At 26.5% G+C, this 23,630-nt stretch overlaps 2 protein-coding genes across 2 annotated transcripts; both read left to right on the forward strand.

Annotated features, from left to right (window-relative positions):
- Positions 1-661: 661 nt before the first annotated feature.
- On the forward strand, positions 662-14,503 carry LOC127241801 (6,7,8-trihydroxycoumarin synthase-like). Its single transcript, XM_051261020.1, has 3 exons — positions 662-1,263; positions 1,846-2,167; positions 13,797-14,503. The coding sequence occupies exons 1-3, from the start codon at positions 686-688 to the stop codon at positions 14,412-14,414; spliced, it is 1,518 nt and encodes a 505-aa protein (XP_051116977.1). The 5' UTR covers positions 662-685; the 3' UTR covers positions 14,415-14,503.
- A 3,973-nt stretch (positions 14,504-18,476) lies between these two features.
- Positions 18,477-21,562, forward strand: LOC127241881 (uncharacterized). Its single transcript, XM_051261136.1, has 4 exons — positions 18,477-18,788; positions 20,322-20,454; positions 20,552-20,666; positions 21,203-21,562. The coding sequence occupies exons 1-4, from the start codon at positions 18,568-18,570 to the stop codon at positions 21,256-21,258; spliced, it is 525 nt and encodes a 174-aa protein (XP_051117093.1). The 5' UTR covers positions 18,477-18,567; the 3' UTR covers positions 21,259-21,562.
- The last annotated feature ends 2,068 nt before the right edge of the window (positions 21,563-23,630 follow it).

A 23,630-nucleotide genomic window follows, 5' to 3' on the forward strand; every position in this document is an offset into this window, starting at 1 on the left:
ATCAGAAAAAATAGAAAATAAAAAAGAAAAATATTAAAATGAATATATATAAGCCGGCCATTCAAATCGTAACCGACGGTTTTTAAACCGTAACTGAAACCATCAAAACCGTAACTGAAATTGTCATTTGAAATGTTCGATTTCGGTTTGATATTTTGGCAAACCATAATCGACGGTTTAAATCGTTTGGGCAAGTCTATTGGGCACATTTAGGGTCAACCATAATGCTTTTTACTCTGATCTTATCGTTGTCTGATGTTATATATACTTGTTTTATGTTGAGAGTAAAATATGAACTTTTACACTGTAACTTCAAACCGAACAAAATGTTAGAATATATGAGATTTTTTATGTCTCTTTTCGGATTTAATAATATAATATCAAATTACTATCTTTGTATTTCTCTTTTCGGATTTAATAATATAATACCAATTTTGGTGTTTTTTTTTTTTTTTTTTTTTATTTATAGTTGTGTGGATTGTTTTTATTTTATATTTCCTTGTTTCAATTGATAATATTCAATAATTCGGCATTGTAGAAAAATACAGATAATATATATATATATATAAAGTACCGTACAGACAATGCGTAACCCGTCAAAGAGTACTATATATATATATATATATATAGAGGATCAACTTCAATTTCTGTGCAAATTAAAGCTCTACTCTCCATTTCCATAGCAATGATGGAAATAATTCTCTTCTCAATCTTTCTTCTTCTGCCAATAATTTTTGTTTATCTTCTCCACAAAATTAGCCAAAGATCTGCCAAAACCCTAATTCCACCAGGCCCTCCAGGGCTGCCATTGATTGGAAACCTTCACCAATTCGCCACTGCAGGAATCCCTCACATCTTTCTATGGAAACTTGCCAAAAAATATGGCCCCATAATGCAAATGAAGCTGGGTTCTGTCCCTGTGCTCATCATTTCATCAGCGAAATTCGCGAAAAATGTGCTTAAAACTCACGATCTTGTCTTCTGCAGCCGTCCGAAGCTTCGGGGGCAGCAGAAGCTCTCCTACAATGGCGTCGACATAGCCTTTTCGCCCTACAACGAGTACTGGAGGGAAATGAGGAAGATCACAGCCGTCCATCTATTCAGTGTCAAGAAGATCCAATCGTTTTATCCGATTCGAAAGGATGAAATTATACATCGAATGATTAAGCGCGTAGCTTCTTCATGTGGACATGTTGTTAACTTGAATGATTTGGCCATGGCGCTTACAAGCACTTTGATTTATCGAAGCGCTTTTGGTAAGAGGTATGTTTATTTGAATTTAAATCTAAGTTGTATAAGATTATCAAATGTTGTTATGATTTATTATGTAATTACCCTCCCCGTCCCAAAAATTTTAGCCCATTTTAAATCCAGATTCTGATTAAGAAATATGAATATTTTATTAAAAAGTATACAATAGTTAGAATATTTATGGAGATTTAAAGAGAACATAGATAATATGTAATAACTCCATAACATTTGTTGTATATTGAATGAAGGATAATAGTTAAATACTATATCTTACTTTGTCAAACTAGTAATAAGGTAAATTTAACGAACAAAAGTAAAAAAAAAAAAAAGGAAGGGCATATAAAATAGTTTCTACGTAGATGTAAATTTTCAAATTTATTTGAATAAGATGGAATATACTGTTTTCTTGAATTATTTTAAATTTTCTTTATTTGTGTGTGATTCTTTTTCATCAAGGTATGACGAGGAGGGGCGAGAAATGCGAAGTTTCTATGTAGATGTAAATTTTCAAATTTATTTGAGTAAGATGGAATATACTGTTTTCTGGAATTATTTTAACTTTTCTTTCTTTGCGTGTAATTCTTTTACATCAAGGTATGACGAGGAGGGGCGAGAAATGCGAAGGTTTAATGAGCTCATGCACGATGCCGAGGCCGTGGCTGCCACTTCCTTTGTGTCGGATTACTTCCCTTGGTTTGGTTGGGTCGACAAGCTCAATGGCTCGCTAAATCGGCTTGATGCTACATGCAAAAAGTTGGATTTGTTCTACCAAGAGCTCATCGATGAACATGTTGATCCGGACCGGGCGAAGAACGTCGATTTGGATGAAGATATTCTTGATGTGTTGATCAAACTTAAAGAAGAGAAGTTGGGGTCGATTGAGCTTAATTGGGATCACATCAAAGCTTTGTTGATGGTAATTTTCTTCTTAAGAGGTTTTTTATTTTCGATTTCTAACATAAAAATATGCATACTTCTGAGTATAAGTTTTAATATATACGAGTAATAATAATAAGTTTTTATAATAAAAAGAATTAAAAAAGAAAGAAGAAAAACACAAGTGTTTACATGTGAGGTTTTAGTTTTGAGTTTTGATTTTGATTTTGAATAGTAAAATTTTGAGTTGAAATAATTGTTTGATGTGATATAAATATGTGTTGACGTGATGTTTTGAATGTAAAATTAAATTTTATTGTAGTAAAATAAATAAAAATTGGGTGTTTGATTTGATGTTTTTGGAAAAAAAAAAATTAGAATAGTAAAATCAGGTGTAAAACCTGACAAGTAAACACAATATGTCCGTATATTTACTAAAGAGAAATAAAACTCTTTTTGAATAGAAATAAAAAGAGAACGGGTGCGTTTACTTGTGAGATTTGAGTTTTAAGTTTTAGTTTTGAATAGTAAAATTTTGAATTGAAATAGTTGTTAGATGTGATATAAATATGTATTGATGTGATGTTTTGAATGTAAAATTTAATAATATACTTGTTTAATTTGATATTTTTTTTAAAAAAAATTGAAATAGTAAAATATATAATCAAAATATGAATGTGTTTGTTTTATGATTCTAGTTTGAAATATATACTAAATATATATATATAAATAATATTTTATATTAAATTATCTATTTTTAAAATGGATAGATTATATACTATTATTTATATTAAATCTATATATGTAAATATTGTATTCCAATCATTCAGGACAATCACGTAGTCCTTTTAAAAAGTAAGAATAAAAAAAAAATTGTCCATTAGGGGTTGGTTGTTTGAGGGATTTGTTTGGATTTTTACTATTCATCCTATTGTTTTCTCCAAAAATATCAAATCAAACATTTATTTTTTATTTTTTATATTATACTAAAAATCAATTTTACATTCAAAACATCACATCAACACTTATTTCTATCACATCATACAACTATTCAAATTCAAAATTTTTACTATTCAAATCCCAACTCAAAATAGGTGTATGATGTGATATAAATAGGTGTTGATGTGATGTTTTGAAGGTAAAATTGATTTTTAGTATAATATAAAAAATGAAAAATAAGTGTTTGATTTGATGTTTTTGGAAAAAAAAAAAAAAAAAAAAGATGAATAGTGGAAATCCAAACAAACCTCTCAAACAAACCCACCTTAAATTTATGTGACTTAATTATAGTAAAAAGTTTTATCAATTTATAATTTTATTACCTAGATCTATATTAACAAAGTAATAAAATTTGTTTGATTGTAATTTGAAATTGATTTAAAATAAAATGTTGATTTTAAATTTATGTTTTATGAAAGAAAAGTATTTATTTTTATTAAAAATTTTGTGAAATAAATAATATCTATTTCAATTTAAAATCACAATTATAACTTATTTGTCATTATTTTTTGTACTTATCTAACTAATATTTTTTAATCAGCTTTTTAATAGATCTTTCACAATATTTCACTTTTATATTAAAATATTGTTATTTTTAATTTTTTATGCCCAAACAAATGTGTTTAAGAATTCCTAACAAAAAAAAAACAATAAAAACATAATATTATTTAAAAAATATATAAGAAACTTTTGATGGAGAAATACATATACTATCTCTCTTTCTTATAAATATATTTTAAATATATTTAAGAAATATAAATTAATTTAAATAAATATTTATTATCTTGCACGTATCCGATCATAATTTCTTTATTTATATGGTTCAAGAAATAAATGTTATTATATACATTTAGAACACTCAATTTTTTTATAAAATTAATCTAACTTAATTATAAATAAATATATATTTTATTTATATTATATAAAATTTTATTATTTACAAAAATATTAATATTGTATTTATTTTATTAAGATATAATATTATTTATTTATATTTTTAAAATACCAACAACTATAGTCATGTAAAAGATAATAAAATAATATCGTATTAACGATTAATAACTTAATAATTTATACTTCTTCAGTCCCTTAATAATATATTCATTTTTCTATTTTGGTCCGTCTCATAACGAAGTATCCATTTCATTTTTTAGTAAGTGTATTTTCTATTAATACTAAAAATACTCTTACAACTTACAATATATTACATAAATATTATTATATTTATATACTTATTAGATTATTTTAGTATTTTCTATTTTATTCATACTACACTCTAATATAATTATAATATTTCTTAAATTTCGTGCAAAAAGTAAACATATAGATAGATAAGGGACAAATTGAGTATTATTTAAATAACTGGGTTAAAAAAAAAAAGTGAGTTATTGTTACCGGAAGGAAGTAGTATATATAAATATTTATAAATATAAATTATGTACTCCCCGTGTCTCATAATAAACTATCTATTTTTTATTTTAGTCCGTCTCATAACAAAATATCTATTTTTTTTAATAATTGTATTATCTACATAATATTACAAATACTCTTACAACTTATAATATATTACACAAATGTCATTACTTTTATATTACACAATATTAATAATATTATTTTAGTAATTTCTACTTTATTCCTACTACATCCCAATATAATACTAATATTTCTAAAACTCCGCACAAAAAACAAATAGATACATAGTTATGGGACTGAAGGAGTGATATAATTAGTCTATTCATCCCAAATATAATGTCACATTTACTGTAAATACGAAAATTTAAGAATTTTATAATTAGTAAATAATTAAAAATATAATAATAAAATTATGATTTATTTGCCGAAACCTCTTTTTTATTCGACATATATATATATTTTATCCTCTTATAAAAATTAACATAAAATTTTATATTTTTAATATTACCAATTCAATTTACTCTACTTCATATAAAAAATTTTCAAATAAAACAATAAACAAACCTTTAATTATAATATAAAATAAATAATTTTAAATTAATTTTAAAATAATCGATTAATTTAATTAAAATTTCAAAACTTATGAATTAAAAAAATTAAAACATGTAATTTCTTTTTAGAAAAATAATATAAAATATTTGACAGATACCAGTAAAAATTGTACTACCTCCATCCCACATACCGTGTCTAGTACACTGTAGACACATTATTTTATGACAAATGTAATTAGTAGATAATTAAAAATATATTAGTGAAAATAATTATACTATAATATAAATAATTATAAATTAAAATTAAGATAACTAATTAGTTTAATAATTAGTTTAATTAAAATAAAAAAATTAACAATTTAAAATAAAATTAAAGTGTATAATTATTTTCCCAAAAAAAATAAATAATATAGTATATGAGACGGACAAAAACGACAACGTGTACGTGAAGCGTAGGACGAGGAAGACATAAATTGATAAAGTCCAGGGAGTACTTATATAACACCACTGCCGTCCTGCCATGTCCTGGTGGTGTTAGGTGCAACTACCACATTTATTAGTAAAAATATTACTATTGTATTGATTTTTAGAATATGGCGTAAAATAGTTAATAAAAATAAATTTAAAATATATGAAGAATGAGCGTTTGTTTGTTAATACTTTTTTCTTTTTTTTTTTTTTTTTTCCAAAATTCACATTATATTTGATTTTTTATTTTATATTTTATAAAAACTATTTCTTTCGTCTTGGATATTTTGTCCGTTTTACTGTAGACATGAAAATTTAGTAGAGGTGTAATTAGTAAATAATTAAAAATATATTAGAGAAAATAACTATTGTATAATAAAAATAATTATAAATTAAGATTAAGATAATTTATTAGTATAATTAAAATTTAAAAATTTATAAATTAAATTTTTTAAAATAAGATTAAAGTGTATAATTCTTTTTCAAAAAATAAAAATGACAAAATAAATGGAATAGAAGAAAATAGAAAAATTGATATGATAAATAGGACAAATAGAGTAATATTTAATATAAAATATTATTATTTTATATTAACAACATATTCTTCTATACTTTACCTTAACTTTCATAAAAAATCACTAAACAAACAAACCTGATTGTTTTTATAGTAGATTAAATATACAAATTAAAATAAAATCAATGGTTGGTTTTTTTACCAAAAATTTTTGTAACATATTTTTTTCAAAACAATTAATATACTAAGCACACTATTATTTTTATATTATTCATACAATTATCTATATTTTATATTAAATTTTTTTTTAAGAATATAATATCACATAATACTAAAAATACATAGATTTTTTTTTTTTTGCAAATATAAAAAATTGTGTCAATAATATAAAAATAATATTTTATTATATTAAACATTGATTTTTTATGAGATAATACATAAATATATATGTTGAGTTTGTTCATCTAACTTATGTTTTAACAGTATGATTTCTAATAAATATTACTAAAAATACAATATATTTATTATGATACAATATATATTCTATTCATACACAAAAATCAATAATTTAACACAAAATATTATTTTTTATATTAATGAAATAATTTTTCATATCTAATACTACCTCCGTCCGGTTCTTAAAGGTCCAATTTAGTTTTTGCGTATTATTTTTTGAATATTAATAATTATATACTATGTAATACAAATTAAAGGAAAATGACAAATAATTCTATTAGTGTCTTATAATATTGTTATAATGACATTTGTGCAAAAAATACAAATACAATGATATTTTTAATGTTACGTACAATGACGCAGAAAATAAATGAGACCTTTAGAGCCGTACGGAGAGAGTATAAAAAAATATATTTATTCAAAAAATAAGTAAACACATCAATTCACTACAAAAAAAAATTATTTTTGTAACAAAATTTTTTTGTCTCTAAATCTACTTTTTCCGTTACTAATGACATTAGAGACGGAATTAGGAATGAAATTACGTTAGCTACGTGAACTTTAGGGACGGAATTCCGTTATAAATATATTATTTTTTTGTAGTGATTATATATACTTTCTCCGTTCATTCCAAAAGTATACATCTACTTTATGCAGAGTTTAAAAAATTATAACATTTTAATTATAGTCGATAGTTAAAAATGGTTAAATATAATTTTGATCTTGTTTTTTTTTTTTTAATATAAAAGTAATGGTGTTATAATAAAATAAAAGTATTTGTAAAAAAAATAAAATCCATAATTGAAGTATTTTATAATTGGACAAACAAACCCACAATGTTGTTGAGTCCAATAATTTGGGGTTTGGATTTTGAGTTGAGATTTGAATAGTTAAAATTGAATGTAAAATTGATTTTTAGTATAATATAAAAAATGAAAAATAAGTGTTTGATTTGATATTTTTTGAGAGAAAATTGAATGAATAGTAGATTTAAAATCCAATCCTTCCAACAAACACACCCTTGGTATATTATCAAATTTTCTTTAGATAGAAGTTTTCAAAATATTGAAGAATTTTAAAAGAAATAAAATGTTAGTATTAATATAATATTTTATAATAAAAAATAAATATTTATATAATATTTTCAAAATAAATGATTATCTATTCATAATCCCAAATTTTCAAAATATAATTTTATTTTTTCATTCAATATATTATATCAAGTATTTATTTATATTATACAGTATTAAGCATTATTTTATTTTTACTATTGCATGTCCCCAAAATTGTGATCAAATCATTTGTTCCATTTTAACAATATTTTTATTATTTAAGTAATTTTTTTTCTTCAAAAAATAAAAATAATTAATTTGTATTAGCATTATTTTTTAACTTATTTATTAAATAATTTTATATTTTTTCAAAAGTACAAATAAAATTTAAATAATATAAATAATATTTTAAGAATTTACGTTTTATATTATTATTATTTTTTTTTATTTTGTGTTTGTTTGGGGAATTGGATTTTCAATCCACTATTCATCCCATTTTTTCCCCAAAAACACCAAATCAAACACCTATTTTTCATTTTTCATATTATACTAAAAATTAATTTTACATTCAAAACATCACATCAACACCTATTTATATCACATTATATAACTATTCAAATTCAAAATTTTTACTATTCAAATCCCAACTCAAAATCCAAACCCCAAAACAATTAAGAGTATTTTTTATAAAAAAAATACGCTTAAATTAATTTTTATTAAGTTATTTTTATGTTTACTGTGTTGTAATATTTTTTTCATAAAATCTCATATTACATTAGAATTTTATAAAAAATAATAATAATAATAAATATAATACTCTTTCCGTTTTACCTTTTGTGTCTAATTTATTGTAGATACGATAATTTGAGTAAATATAATTAGTAAGTAATTAAGAAATCTCCCTCCGTCCCAAAAGATTTGTCTTGTTTTTCCATTTTCGTCCGTCCCAAAACAATTGTCTTGTTTCCTTATTTAGTAGCCGTGGTCCTCACTTTATAACAAAATAATTCATACTTTTTCATACCATCCCTAATTATTACTCTAAAATATTCTTTAAAATCATTCAAAAAGTAAGGGCATTTTAGTCATTTACATTCTAATTTATATCAACTTTCAATTAAATACTATTATTTCTTAATTCCCGTGCCAACTCTCAATAAGACACTTCTTTTGGGACGGGAGGGAGTATATTACTAAAATAATTATTTTATAATAAAACTAATTATAAATTAAGATTAAGATAACTAAATAGTATAATTAAAATTTTAAAAAATTATAAATTATGAATTATGAAATTTAAAATGTAATTAAAATGTATTATTATATTTCCTGACAAATAAAGTGAGACAGACAGAAATAAAAACAACGGATGAAAAATGTGGGACAGAGGCCAGTGGCAGATCTAGAATTTTGAATTCGATTGGTCGATAATTAATATAATTAATTTAAATTAAAAAGAATAAAGTTCATCAACAAAAATTTGCATAAAAAGTGTGGAACTTCAAATTAACAATCACTAATACATCAAAATAGCTACAACGGTTCAAAACGAGATCTCATATTCCGGTATCGACGGACAATATCGTTGATACTAACTTTCGTAAACACATCTATTTCTAAAAAAAATAACTAAACAATCATTCAATAATTGATCTCTCATGTTATTCCGTAATTTGTTCTTGATGATAGTCATTCAATAATTGATCATTAATTTCATTAGTAAGTAGACTCTTGAATATGTTTTATTCTTCTTTGTCTCAACAAGTTTCATACAAAATTAATTTAGATCCTTCAAATCTCAAAATATCTCATCACATCGAATATCAATAATGAAATTACCCAATGAATATTAAAAAACCATCAACTATGCTTCTGAAAATTCTGTAGGATAAAATTTTGCAAGCTGCCGCAACCTCTTTTTATCAAAAGTAGAAAAATGATTATAGGAAAGAAAGCAAGACATATACATCAGTAATTCTTTACTTACCTCATTAATCGATTTTCAAGTTATTGCAATTGTAAATCGATTACACTGAAAAATACTTCAACTAAAAAATGATGGAGATTTATCACTTGTGGAGACTTATTTCCACCATAACACCTCCTCCTCACAACAACATATTTTTTCTTCATATCAAGAATCTCCATCTCATGCTTAACCATAAATAATGTAACTTTTCCCATGAAATCGTTCCATCCATTCTTTCTCAAATTTTGAAGGTTTTTCTTAGTTACATCAACCATTGACATCGCATTTACAATGTCTTGTTCTTTTTTTTCTACAAAGCCAAACTTAGTTCATTGTAATTTCAAATATTGACAACATCAAGTGCGCCACGAAATCGAAATCAAGCGACAACATTAAGTGTGTAAGTGACTTAGCTTTATTCTTGTCTTTCATGTCATAAACTTCTCCAATGGCATCAAGTAATTGAATAATAGAAGGAAACAAATGAATCACATAAAATTGTTTTAAAAGATGATCCCCAACGAGTATCTTCAGGTCTACTTAATCCAAGCTCTTGATTTAAACCTGTTCCTGATTCTATTTCCCCCAAAGACAATGCTTGCACGGAAATTTCAGCTTGTCTTTCTTGAAAAAATTCTTTTATTTTGGGTGAACCCCCCACAAAATTCAACAAAGGTAACCAACTAACATCTCCATTCTTTGAGCAACAGAAATAAGAGTTAATTGAAGTTGATGAGCAAAACAATAGACATAATAAGCACTTGAAGATTCTTTCAGAATTAAAGTCTGCAAACCATTAATTGACCATCGCATGTTACTAGCACATCATATCCTTGGCCTCGAACACTAGATAGACTTAAAAAGTGTTTCATTAGCAGTGACTCCATTGCATCCTTTAGAGTCAAAGAAGTAGTATTACCGACATGCACAATACCAAGAAATATCTCATGTACTTCTCCTCTTTTACTAACATATCGCAAGCAAAGAGCCATTTGCTCGTTATCAGCAATGTCTACAGACTCATCAGCAAGAATAAAAAAGAAACCACCATCAAGTTCTTCAATAATTTCTTTAGTTGTCTCTTTTGCACAAGCATTATTATATCCTTTTGAATTGAAGGACTAATTAATTGACAATTTCCAGAAGCATTTTTCAAAACCACTTTTTGGTAATCGGAATTATGTGTTGAAAGTAGATGCAAAAGTTCTAAAAAATTACCTTTATTCAATGATCTTTCACTCTCATCATGACCATGAAAAGTCAATCCTTGAAGAAAAAATCATTTCAAGCATTCAATTGAAGCTTCTAACCGCAAACGATAAGCACTTAGTGATTGCTCAAATATTTAGACAAAACAGATACATCTGAAGACTTTTGATTCTTGAAATCATACAATCTTCCCAATGCTTGATTGTGAACACTCTTAATTCCACCGATATGTTTAACAAGTGCTTCACTTCTATTCCAAGTTCTACAATCTACACCAACAAAAACATCTCCACCAGTTGAGTGATCATCCTTAAATAAGTAAAACACAAAAATGTTGCATCCTTTTCAATATTATATTCAAGCCAAAATTTGTGTTTCTCAAACCATTTAGGGAGAAAGCGATGGTTGTTACCTGAAAATACAACTTGAGGAAAAAATGATTTTCAAATTGACAAGGTTGCCTTTAAATATATGCTCTTCTAATCATATCTCTATCATTCGGATGAAAATCAACAATTTTTCTTCTCTTTCCCGGATCATGTGGAAGATTATAAACATTACATTGACTAAATCTTACTTGATGCCATAGAGTTGAATCAACTTTGATGCATTGTTCATCTTGATTTTGAATGTCTTTGTGCTCATCCAATAAAAATTCATTTTAATTGAGAAGATTTTGGAGAACTTACTTCAAATGACTTTTTTCTTTGTCTGGGTGAACTTTTTTTAAAAAAATAAAAAGTTGAAACTCTTCATTTTGAAAAGCTAAAATTCAATAATAATAATAATAATAATAATAATAATAATAATACATCAGCAAACCATATCACAACAATATCACAAACACAAAGACATAAAATCATTGATAATATAATACAAATTGTATTGAATGATAAATTCTTGAAAATCCCACAAACCATAATTAACTCTAAAAGATTTAAAGTTAAAAAAAAAAAGATAATGATACAAAAAATTTCACATACCATAAAAAAAAAAAAAAAAAAAAAGTCCTAATAAACAACGGTCATCTGCCAAATTACCTTCAATTCATTTTAAAATAATAAAATAATAAATAAAATTAATTACCTGTAGGAGGTATTGGTGTAAATTAAGACCTAAGTGAAGATTCAAGAATGAAAAAAACAAAGAGCAGATAAAATTAAATTATGGCTGAAAATTAGAATAAAAGAAAAATAAGATGAAAAAATAAATATAGAAGTAATGAATTAAATTATGGGTAAATATGTAAGTTTAGTGATAATTGAGTATTATTTTTATTTTTATTTTGATAGATTGTGAAAATTAAAAATGTCATTATTCTTAATATAAACAAAATATTAATAAATCGATTTAAGAGTGTAATTATAATTTTAATAATAATTAGTATTATTTTTAATTTTTTTGGTGGATCAATTGACCCATGTTGCCTAATACTCCATCCACCTTGCCTTAATCTGTTGGAGGGAGTATACGAAAATAAATTTAAATAATTTATATCAGTTTGTTCACCTAATATTTTTAAATTGAACGATTTTTCATAAATATTGTTAAAAAATACAATATGCACGGAATTAACACAATATATATAATATATATTCTCTCTATTCCGTAACTAAGTATTTATTTACTTTTTGCATGTTGATCTTAGAATATTAATTATTATATCAAAACATATTACAAATTAAGGTAAAATGACAAAAATGTATCTATTAGTGTATTAAAATACTAATATAATAACATTTGTACAGAAAATTATACAAATATAAGGATATTTTTTATGTTAAGTACAATGATTCAAATAGTAAATGAATTGTGGGACGGAGGGAGGATATTTTATCCACCTATAAACAATCAACATTGCAATCCAAAATATTAATTTTTATATTATCAACACAATTTCTTATATCTAATACTCCCTCCGACCCATTGAAAGATTAACATTTTCTATTTTTGTTCGTCCCAAAACTAGGTTATTATTTCCTAATTTAGTAATTGTACTACCTATCTAACATAATAATTACCCTTTCAACTTACATTATATTATACAAATATCATTCATTTTATATTACACAATACTAATAAGGGTATTTTTATTTTTTTTTTACTACAATCCAATATAATACTAATATTAAAAAATCTACATGCAAAAAGCAAATGTCACTCTTCCGATGGGACGGAGGGAGTATAAAAAAATATATTTATGCAAAAATATAAAGTGAACAAACTCATATAAATTTAATGCTATTTTAATGTTAAATATAATGACGCAAAAAATAATAGATACTTTGTTAAGAGAATAGCTTTAAACTATACAAATTCTAATACCTACTTATATTATCTTTCTTCTTTATGTCCATTTCATTGGTTGAAATAGGAGGAGTAGAAAAGTTTGGGAATAGAAGATTTGATGTCCAAAATTATGTTTGTTCAATTTTTTTTCTTTTTTTGACTACGTGGAAATCCGCAGCCACTATCCGAAAGATGAATAAGGTGATTTGGAGGCGTCGGGATTTGAACCCATGACCTCACGGTCACGAGTCCACCCTCACACTATCACGAGTCCACCCTCACACTACTAGACCATCCTTTACTCGAAATAGATTTATGTTTCTTCGTCTTTCTTTGATTGCCGGCTAAACTCATGCATAATTATTTATACAATACTTTAATCAATAATGTTCAATTTGTCATTGTTTTTTCTATACAAACCATTGTCTTTTATCAATTCGTTAATAAATTTCATATAATATTTTCAATTTACTATTTACCTATTCTATTTTATATTAAAATATAACTTTTTTAATCTTTATGGCCAAATAAAAACACATAATTATCCTAGAAGGAAGAAGTACTAATATTCCCAAACACTAAACCCGACAAAGAACACACTTTATAGGTTTTGTTTGACTATGATTTGAAATATGATGCAGTTTTAAATTTTTATTTGTATATTATTTTAATATAATATTTTATGAATAATATATTTTTATTGAATATTGTATGAGATGAATAATATTGATTTGAACTTTGAATGGCAGAACATTATCATTGCAGCAACCGATACAACTGCCGCTGCAATAGTTTGGACAATGACTGGTTTGATGAAGACACCAAATGTGATGAAGAAATTGCAGATAGAAATGAGATCCACAATTGGTTCGAAAGGATATGTCGACGAAGAAGATTTACCTAAGCTTCCCTATCTAAAAGCAGTCATAAGCGAATCTCTCCGATTGTACCCTCCTGCGCCTCTACTCGTGCCTAGGGAAACTATCGAGACATGTACTCTCGAAGGCTACAAGATCGAGCCAAAGACACTTGTCTACGTTAATGCATGGGCCATTTCAAGAGATCCCGAGTATTGGGAAAACCCCGATGAATTCTTGCCCGAGAGATTCTTGGGCAAGAATGTCGACATAAAAGGGCAAGATAATTACAACATGATACCATTTGGATCGGGTAGAAGAATTTGCCCCGGTATGCACATGGGACTTGCCACTGTGGAGCTCACGGTGGCGAATCTTGTCTACCCTTTCGATTGGGAACTGCCCGAGAATATTTGCGCTCAAGATATCGATACGGATCCATTGTTGGGAATTTCTATGCAAAAGAAAAATCCTCTTTACATTGTTCCGATGAAATATACTATTATTTAGACATTCTTGAATTAGCTATGGGTGTGTTCATTTTGTGTTTTTGGATGGATATATTTTTATTTTATATATGAAAATTCGTATTGATAATATAGAACATAATATTTTGTATTGAATTATTAATTTTTTATAAATTAATGTGTGCATATATTGTATTTATGATAATATTTATGAGATCTTGTGCCACTAAAAAAAATACAAAGTAAAAAGAATTTTTCAATGTTGGATCTTGTAAGATGCAATATCTTGAATTTCTACATGATAACAATATATTTTTTATTTTCTATTTTTAAATAAAGGATGCATATAATGATATGCAAATATGGATAATGCTAATAGGTACACAATGTTTTTTACGTGATCTATACCACAAGACCAACGACCTTCCCATCTTAAGTTGGTCTTCTACATGACCTAATTCAATTGACACTTTTTTTTTTTTTTTTTTCCGAAGATATCGTTCGAAAGGAACTCTCAAATTGATCAATCTACAAGAACAAAATTGGTGCAAAATAATATGATTAAATTTATGTTAAAGATAGGTTAGATGAAGAATATTAGAATATTGATTACTTGGGCTCAAGGACAAAGGCATACTTATTGAAGCAAGGATGTTTGCGAAATGTTGTTGAATCGGCATTGCATTGAGATTCAAGTAGCGTTCAGCAATTCCAATCGAACTATGTCATGAGAGCAAAGTTAGTGTCTTTGATTTCTCTCATCTGAAGCTATTCGTCATGTCGGAAAATAGCTTTGTTCAAAGTAAGTTCGTGGTCGACCTAAAAAACCAAAATACAATGAGATCAAAATGAAAACTAGAAGGTGACACATATTATTCGGATTATGCAAGAACTTGAGCTTGTTGTATGCCGGTGAGTTTCTTGCGGAAATCGATTGGATTGTGAGTTGATCGAACGTATGATGAACACTCAATTAGCTCTTAAGCATGAGTAAAATATCGAGAGATCCTATTTGTTTATGGTGTGTCAATCATAGTGTGTTGTATAGTAGATATTAGACTTTTTTTTCATAGGAAATATACTATATATAAAATGTTCGCTGTAACTTTTAGTTTTTCGTAATTTGGTTGAATAGTACATAAAATATTTACTACAAAAAAAACAAATAAGTTAGTACAGATTTCACTATTTTTCGTGGAACCATTATCTATTTTAACTAGAAATAAGAAATTATTAGTACATATTTCACTATTTCTCATGGAATCATTATCTGTTTCCACTAGAAATAAGAAATTTATTATGGCAAAAATATCCCTTTGTCGTGGCCATCCTTTGATTACACTATTTTTATGCCAAACTTGCATTATATCAATCTTGAAAAATATATTGATTAATAAATCAAAACTTTAATATTGTGTTAATCCATCTAAATTTGCAATGTTGGAGCATTCATCATATCGTCATAGTCAACTTTTTATATATATATATATATATATATATTCACAGTATAAAGTTTATTACAATAGTGTGATGCTTTTTTATTTGCATAAAGTTTATTACAATAGTGTATTTATTACAGTAGTGTGATGTTTTTATATTATTATTATTATTACTATTATTTTGCACTTATATGCATGCATACGTGTGTTATGCATTGGGTCGATCCTAACTTTCGAAAGGGCTGAGGTAAAATAAAATATAGACCTCTAAATATATATAAATAATATATTTTTATTTATAATTAAATAAAATAATTTTCTAGGATTTTTTTAAATAAAAAATAGTATAAAAAAATATTTATAAATATCATAGACATATAAAATTTGAACTTAAGATCTTAATATTAAAAATTAATCACTATACTATCAAAAACTATAATCCTTTTAATTTATATATATAACATAAATATATAATAGACTCATATTTACCATGGCGCCATTCCCGCTCGGGCCCAATACCGGCCCTGGTATGCAATGTAATTCTTTTTTATTTTATGAACAAATTCTACTTTAAAGGTTCACAATTGTAATATTTAACACTTTCAAGTTGTCAAAATTACGTTAGTTTATTGGAGAACGTATCTATATAATTTATTGAAATTTATTGAAAAAGAGTGTATTGTTTAAGGTATGAATTTTGATTTGTTATTTAAAAGCAATAAAATTTTGATTTAAAATTGATAGAAATAAATTTTTAATAGCATGTCATTTTGAATGAGAATTTTATCTATTAGAAAGTATATTAAACAAAAAATTTAAGTTTATTTGATTGTGTTCTCACATATCTATATTTACCATTGACACTCATTTATTTTATTGTGTTTTAAAAAATATAATATTATATACAATATTTATTTAAAATATTATAACAAATATCTATTTACATTATATCAAATAATTATTAAAATTTAAAATTTTTACATTCCAAATATACTGAAACACGTGTTTGTTTTGTAAAATAGTTTAAAAATATATTTTTTACATAAAGTATAAATAATTGTATAGGTAATATAAAAATAATTAAGTATGTAATATATTAATTTTTTGTTGAAAAATATGTTAGAAAGAAAAAACAAAAAGAATACACCACAAAGCTCAACTTAACAAATGTGTTTCTTTTCATATTAAAATGGACTTAAAATTCGAAAATTTTTATTAAAATATTTTTTTATCCGTCAAATTTATTTTTATTATTTTTTTGGCCGCTGTTAAATTTATTTTATTATTAATTTTTACAAAGTCAATATTTAAATACTTATATTTCATTCAATACTTAGTTACAACAAATACAATTATATTTATTGCATTCTTTCTTTTCATTCTTTTTATTTCTAATTAAATTTTAAAAAATATTTTGAACTATTTTTTTCTTTTTTTTACTTTTCTAATAAAATATTTATTTATTTTTAAATTTTCGTGTCAAACCCAAATATACTAATTTATCCGGTGAAAAGAGTAATATTTGATGTAGTATTATATTTTTTATAGAATTTTTTTTAATATAAAATCTAATGATTAAAAGTAAAAAAAAAAAAAAGAAAATAAGTGTATTTTTCCATCAATTTTTTTTCATTAATAGTATAACAAATATATATAAATATGTACTCCATATATCATAAAATATAGTATAACATATATTCTATCTATTTCGATTAATATTATTAAAAATAGAATATATATATATATACCAAAATATATTCTTAAAAGAATTAAAAATTTAATAGATAGTGGTGGAATTTTTATTTTTTTTATATTAACTATATATTTATTAATATCTAACATAAAACAAGTAATACTATTTTCGTTTTGAAACAAAAGTATCATTTGTTTTTTGTATTTAAAATTTTTTAATATTAGTATTATATTAATTTGTAGTAAAAAAATACAAAAATATTCCTATTAGTACGATATAATATAAAAATTATAATATTTATATAATATATTGTAAATTATAAAAATATTTATTATATTAAATAAGTTAAATAATTATTAAATTAAAAAAAATACATTTTGAGTCTTTTGAAACAAAACTAAAAAATAGTTTTGAGACAGACAAAACTAAAAAATAATACTCATGTTTATAGGAATGAGAGAGTATATAAATATAATTACACAATAATAATATATATCCTCTACATATTTACATATAATAATAATAATAAGAATTCTATATAAAAATTATTATTTATATTAAGAATTTTAACTTGAAGTCAAATATATATATATTTTTCGTCTGCGTCATTTTAAATTATTATTTTTTTATATTAAAAATTTATTATATATACAATTAATTAATTCATGCTAGTAAAATACTACTATATCTGTTCGGTTTTATGGATATTATTTAGTTTTTTTACAATGATATATGAATACATTTTATTATATCAAAATTTAATATAAATTAAAAAAATTATAAAATAAGACAGATATTTGTAAAAAATATTATATATATAAAAATATTTTTAATATTAAATAAAAAAATAAATGTGATTTTAGAAGTAGACGGAGAAAGTATTATATTTTAATTTTATCTTAAAAAAAAAAAAAAAAAAAAAAAAAAAAAAAAAAAGAAAAGGGCATTGAGGCTGAAGAGTCAATTTGGGGACTCTTTCTAACAATTTTGCATTCGAATTGAAGCGGCCGAGACAATTTTTAAAGAGAAACCCTTCTTCACCTTTCGCCGAAGTTAAAGCTTTCATGGGCAGCGGAGACGAGGATTCCGTCCAGGCTGCGGCGGAAGCGCGCAGAGAGAGGCTTCGTGCGCTAAAAGCTGCTCAGGAACTCCTCACCACTCCCGATGATAACGCATCAACTGGCGAACCTCGTCACGATGCTGAAAATCAGCAGCCACAACGATACCTGGAGCCGGAAAAAGAAGAAGAGGAAGAAGAAAATGGCGAAGAAGATAAAGATGAGACGTAAGTTTCTGCTTCTCCATTCCCCAATTCTTGGTCTCTCTTATTTTTCTCTCAACTGCTATTTCTCTCTCGAATTGAACCCCCTTAACCCAATTTCGTTAGTGATGTTGCGAGAAATCGCTCCGACTTTTGCTAGACTGCACTGGCGTGATAACAAACTCCGCGATTGGAATAGGCCTTGCTGAAGGATGTCGATTTTTTTTTTTTTTTATTTATTTATTTTTTCATTCCGTGTATGCTTTGAAATTTGATTATGCAGACGTGTTTTTGTTCATGGAATTTATATGTTATAGTTAAGATCTAATGATAATAGTATTATGTTTCTTATGAACAAGTTTTGTTACGTCTTTCTGGCAGTGTGTTTGTCTTGATTTCTTTAGAACTTTGTTTATTTTGAAAGGTATATTGTTCTAACGTTTGTGAGATGTGCTGAGGCATGTTTAGCTACAAATGTGGTTGTAAGATTTTCAAGAGTTGATACACTGACAGTATTTGTTTCTTGAATGGCTTTGTTTAAGGAATATAAAAAATGCCGTCTTATAAGTAGGCAATTTGGATTTTGTATTATTGGCACTTTCAATAAGGTATATTGTAATGTAAGTCACCTGAGATGCAATGGGAGAAACGATGGACTGAAGGCTGCTTTACAATGATTTAGTTAAATAAGTTGGAATCTTGGGGTCTATTTATCCCTAATCTTTTACTATTCAATCTTTCATTTATCCTCGGAAAAAAATCACATCTAACACCCATTTTGCATTCAATCACCGTATCCAATAACTACATTTACCTCAAAACATCAAAACTAAAAATACGAAAGAAAGACAATTTCACAAAAAATGTAGCTGGTTAGACAGTGGGATAATATCAATGTGTCTAATTCCATCGATTTATCCTTTTGAATACAATTCTAGTTATTCTCCTAAGGAATTGAATACACCATCTATAGGATAACTTCCATCTTTCAAGTTGTGCGGCATTTTTCGAAGATAGCCGTGATTTCTCTAGAGTTTTAATCCTATACACAAACTAATTGGCTCTGTCAAGCTAGCTATATGTTGTGTATTGTTGACGATTTCTCTATAAGGCGGTAAGATGATATCTTGAGTAGTTACATATCCAGGACCCCCGACAGAAATAGACTCGTCACAAGTTCCATATACATTACTTCTCAATACAATTTCCATGGAAATTTTAATGGTCTAGCAAAATTGTTTAGGTTATTATCATGTGGTAAGGTTTCACACATTTGTTGGTGTTATTGTGCCAGTATTGTAATTGGATGTTTCCGTGATGAATATAGATGTGTTAATTACCCCCAAACCCCAATATGCAAGCTAAAAGGGTAACACCATAAATATAATGAGGTAAATTGTAGTCACTTTAGTCTTAACCACTCTTTGGCTTGATGTCTGAAGTTTTGGAAAAAATGTTGGGATTGTTCTTAATGCTTTATTGTCTCCTTCATGATTGTGTAATGAAGCACAGCTTGTAATAATTTAAGTTTGCATAACTACTTTTTATTGCTTGCAGAAATGTCAATATGAAATTTCGTAATTACCTTCCTCATGACAAGCTACTACAAGAGGGTAAACTTGCCCCGCCAGTGTTACCTAAATTTGAAGATCCAGTTGTGGCTGATCCTCCTCCAGAAGAGAAGAAAGAGGTGCTTAATGGAGCCCTATAGACTTCCTTTCCTGATTTTTATTCTTTTTATATTATGTAATTGTTGATGAGTTCTAAATGCCAAGGACATGATCCAGGATCCCTTTCTACACATAGCTCCAAAGAAACCTAATTGGGACCTGAGGAGGGATGTGCAGAAGAGACTAGACAAGCTTGAACGACGCACTCAAAAAGCAATGTTAACACTTATGGGTACGGTGATTTGCCTCTACTTGCATTATTTTCCATGTCACCAATACATTGCTGCTCAACTATTTTCTTGGATGTTTGTGACATGAATTTGTTTCTTAGTTACATGAATAGACATCACTTTGTTGCTTATCAGTGTTTTCATGAATAGTGCATTAGTAATTAGAAACTCCTTTAAATTTTCAACAGTTTACGTGAGAATGGATGGGTAACTTCTAATGGTGTTTGAAGCTTCTGCTGGAAAATAAATTTCAGATGAACCTAACTGCTGGCATGAATTAAACAACTATTTAATTCAAATTATGTGTCAGCTCAAGTGATTTATCATATTCGAGAACATAAATTTACTCATTACAGATTACCATCTTCCCCTTTTTCTGACAAGCATTTGATTAGAATCAAGAAAGAAAGCCAGTCAGTATTCAATATTGACTTTGTTCCAAGACAAAAACATTCGTAATACTTTAACTGGCATTGTAGTTAACGGTCTGGTTTGCTCATCTGTATATCTATGCTGATCATAGTTCATATATCTGCAGAACGAGAGGAAGCCAGAAGATCAGGAGAAGCCATAGGGAATGGCGAAGAAGCGTGAACGATAATGGTAAGCTCTGAAAGTTCACGACGCACTTAAATGTTGATTGGATGAAACTTAACCTCAGTTATACATGCGAGGTAAATATCCTCCTTTTATCTGTTTTTCTTTGCCTGATTGCCATGCGATGTTGTGTAGGACATATTTAGTCGTTGCTAGCGCTAAAGTAAGTATTATTTGTCTTGAGAAAGTTCTTGCGGATTTCTGTCCATTTTTCCTAGTCGATTTTCATGCCTTTGGTTATGACATTCTTATAATTGGATCAACTAATGTTAGACTCAATTCATTAATTCTGATTGGTATAGTAGTAGTTATTGGATAGAATTTGAATTTGGTTCGATATTTTATCATACCCCATTTATGCGAAAGTTGAATCCTAATCCTATATACTTATTCATCTTCGAAGTCGGGTATCTGGCATTCACGTGTATCACTTCTTTATTGATAGAATGTGTAATAAAACCCGATGTTTACAGCAATGGCTACAATCAATGTCTTAGATCAATTCATAGACTTAGGTTGAAGGTTCTCTACAGTCATTACAGGATCAAGACTTGTACTTAGTTTGATGATTTTGCCATTTTTGTCGAATGTAAATAACTATATTTTAAATACAAAAATAAAATAAAAGTAAAAAAATTAGGGTACTTGAATTCAAAGATGCCTTTTCAGGTATTTGAAAAGTTTGGGTCAGGTTCAGGCCATATAAAATACTACTGGAAATTTCAGGTGTACAGCCTGATCTACCTGAAGTAGAAATATCCGACCTGATGCCCACCCCTTAGAGCTAGGGGCGGGCAAAAAATTCGAACCAAATTGTAGATCTGAACCGAACTAAATTGAATTTTCGGTTAACGAGCAAATTCAGTTCGAATATACAAATACTGTATATTTGATATTTGTTCGATTCGATTTCGATTTTTAATATTATTTTTTTGATTTGGTTAATCGAACTGGATATTTTTATACAATATGCTCCCTCCTTTCCATATTTATCTATTTGCACAGTGGAAATAAATGTAGAAAGACTAAATTAACCTTATAGTATTGTATAATATAAATTGAAAGGGTAATAGAAAAATGGATAGATTATTAATATAGGATGAAAGGAGTATTATTTTTTAAATTTTTGCTGTATAGATTAAATTATTATTATTATTATTATTATTATTATTATTATCTATAATTATTAGTAAAATTAGTCAATGAGGCTCAATTCAAATCCAACTCAAACCTTAAAACTCGTTTCACCCCATCCAGCCATCTTTCTGCCCCGCGGCTGCACTGTCACACAACATCGATTTTTTTTTTCTTTTTTTTTTATTATTATTATTATGACGTGAGAATCTGTAGTCGCTATTCAAAAGTGTGTACTAGATAAATTCTTGATTGAACCTAATACCCTACAAATTAGGCTGACAGGCAAGTCACATTAGACGACGAACCATGTGTGGTAGGTTACCTGAGGCGTCGGGGTTTGAATCCATGACCTCACGGTTACAAGTCCAATCCCACACTACCACGTGACCACAATATTGTTCATCTTCGCAACTGGTTTAAGTGGGGCTATATTTTTTTGGTCATTAGATTATTTGCTAAATTTTTAATTTGATTTTTTATTTTTTGGTTAAATATGTATTTGAATTTGATTCGGTTCTATATTGCTACACAATGGCCTAATTTTAGAGTGAAAAAGAGACGGCAGCGGCATTAACCGGTATCGAAAGTGCATAGTGGGTAAATTTTTCTATGTTTTTCTATTATTAAATTTTCTCCCTATCCTCTATCTCATCTGAGTAAATCTTCGGTCGAATTTAATACCATATAAATTAGACCCAACAGACAAGTCACATTAGGCGAAATATATGTGGCAGATAACATGAGGCGTCGGATATTTAAACCCATTGTCTCTTGTTTCTTTCATTATCGTGTGGTGAAGAACTTAACAAATTCATATGAAGTTTCTCTACGTTTAAAAAATTCAAGAACCATTATGCTCATTTTAATGGAGGCCGATGATTTAAGATTAAAATATTCAGTTTTTTAATAAATTTGGAAGCCTTTTTAGACTGCAACCATTGCAGTTGCTACCAAGCACATACTTTGCTACAAACTTTGGATAATATATATTTATATATTTTAATCCTGAATGTAGCTCCAAGTATTATTTGATTATTTAGCTGAAGCTTATATAAACAAATCTTATATCTAATTTATAATTGCTGAAGATTGTTTTAGTATTAAAGTATTATCATGTGTGCTGATATAACATAGTCGAAGTGATATAGTTACTTTACAAATTTTAACACCAAATATTAACATAAATTTAATTTTTTATATATTCATAAATACATATACATATTAAAAATGAT

The sequence above is a fragment of the Andrographis paniculata genome, unplaced genomic scaffold, assembly GCF_009805555.1.
Source record: "Andrographis paniculata isolate CXL003 unplaced genomic scaffold, ASM980555v1 Contig83END, whole genome shotgun sequence".
Lineage (NCBI taxonomy): Eukaryota > Viridiplantae > Streptophyta > Magnoliopsida > Lamiales > Acanthaceae > Andrographis > Andrographis paniculata.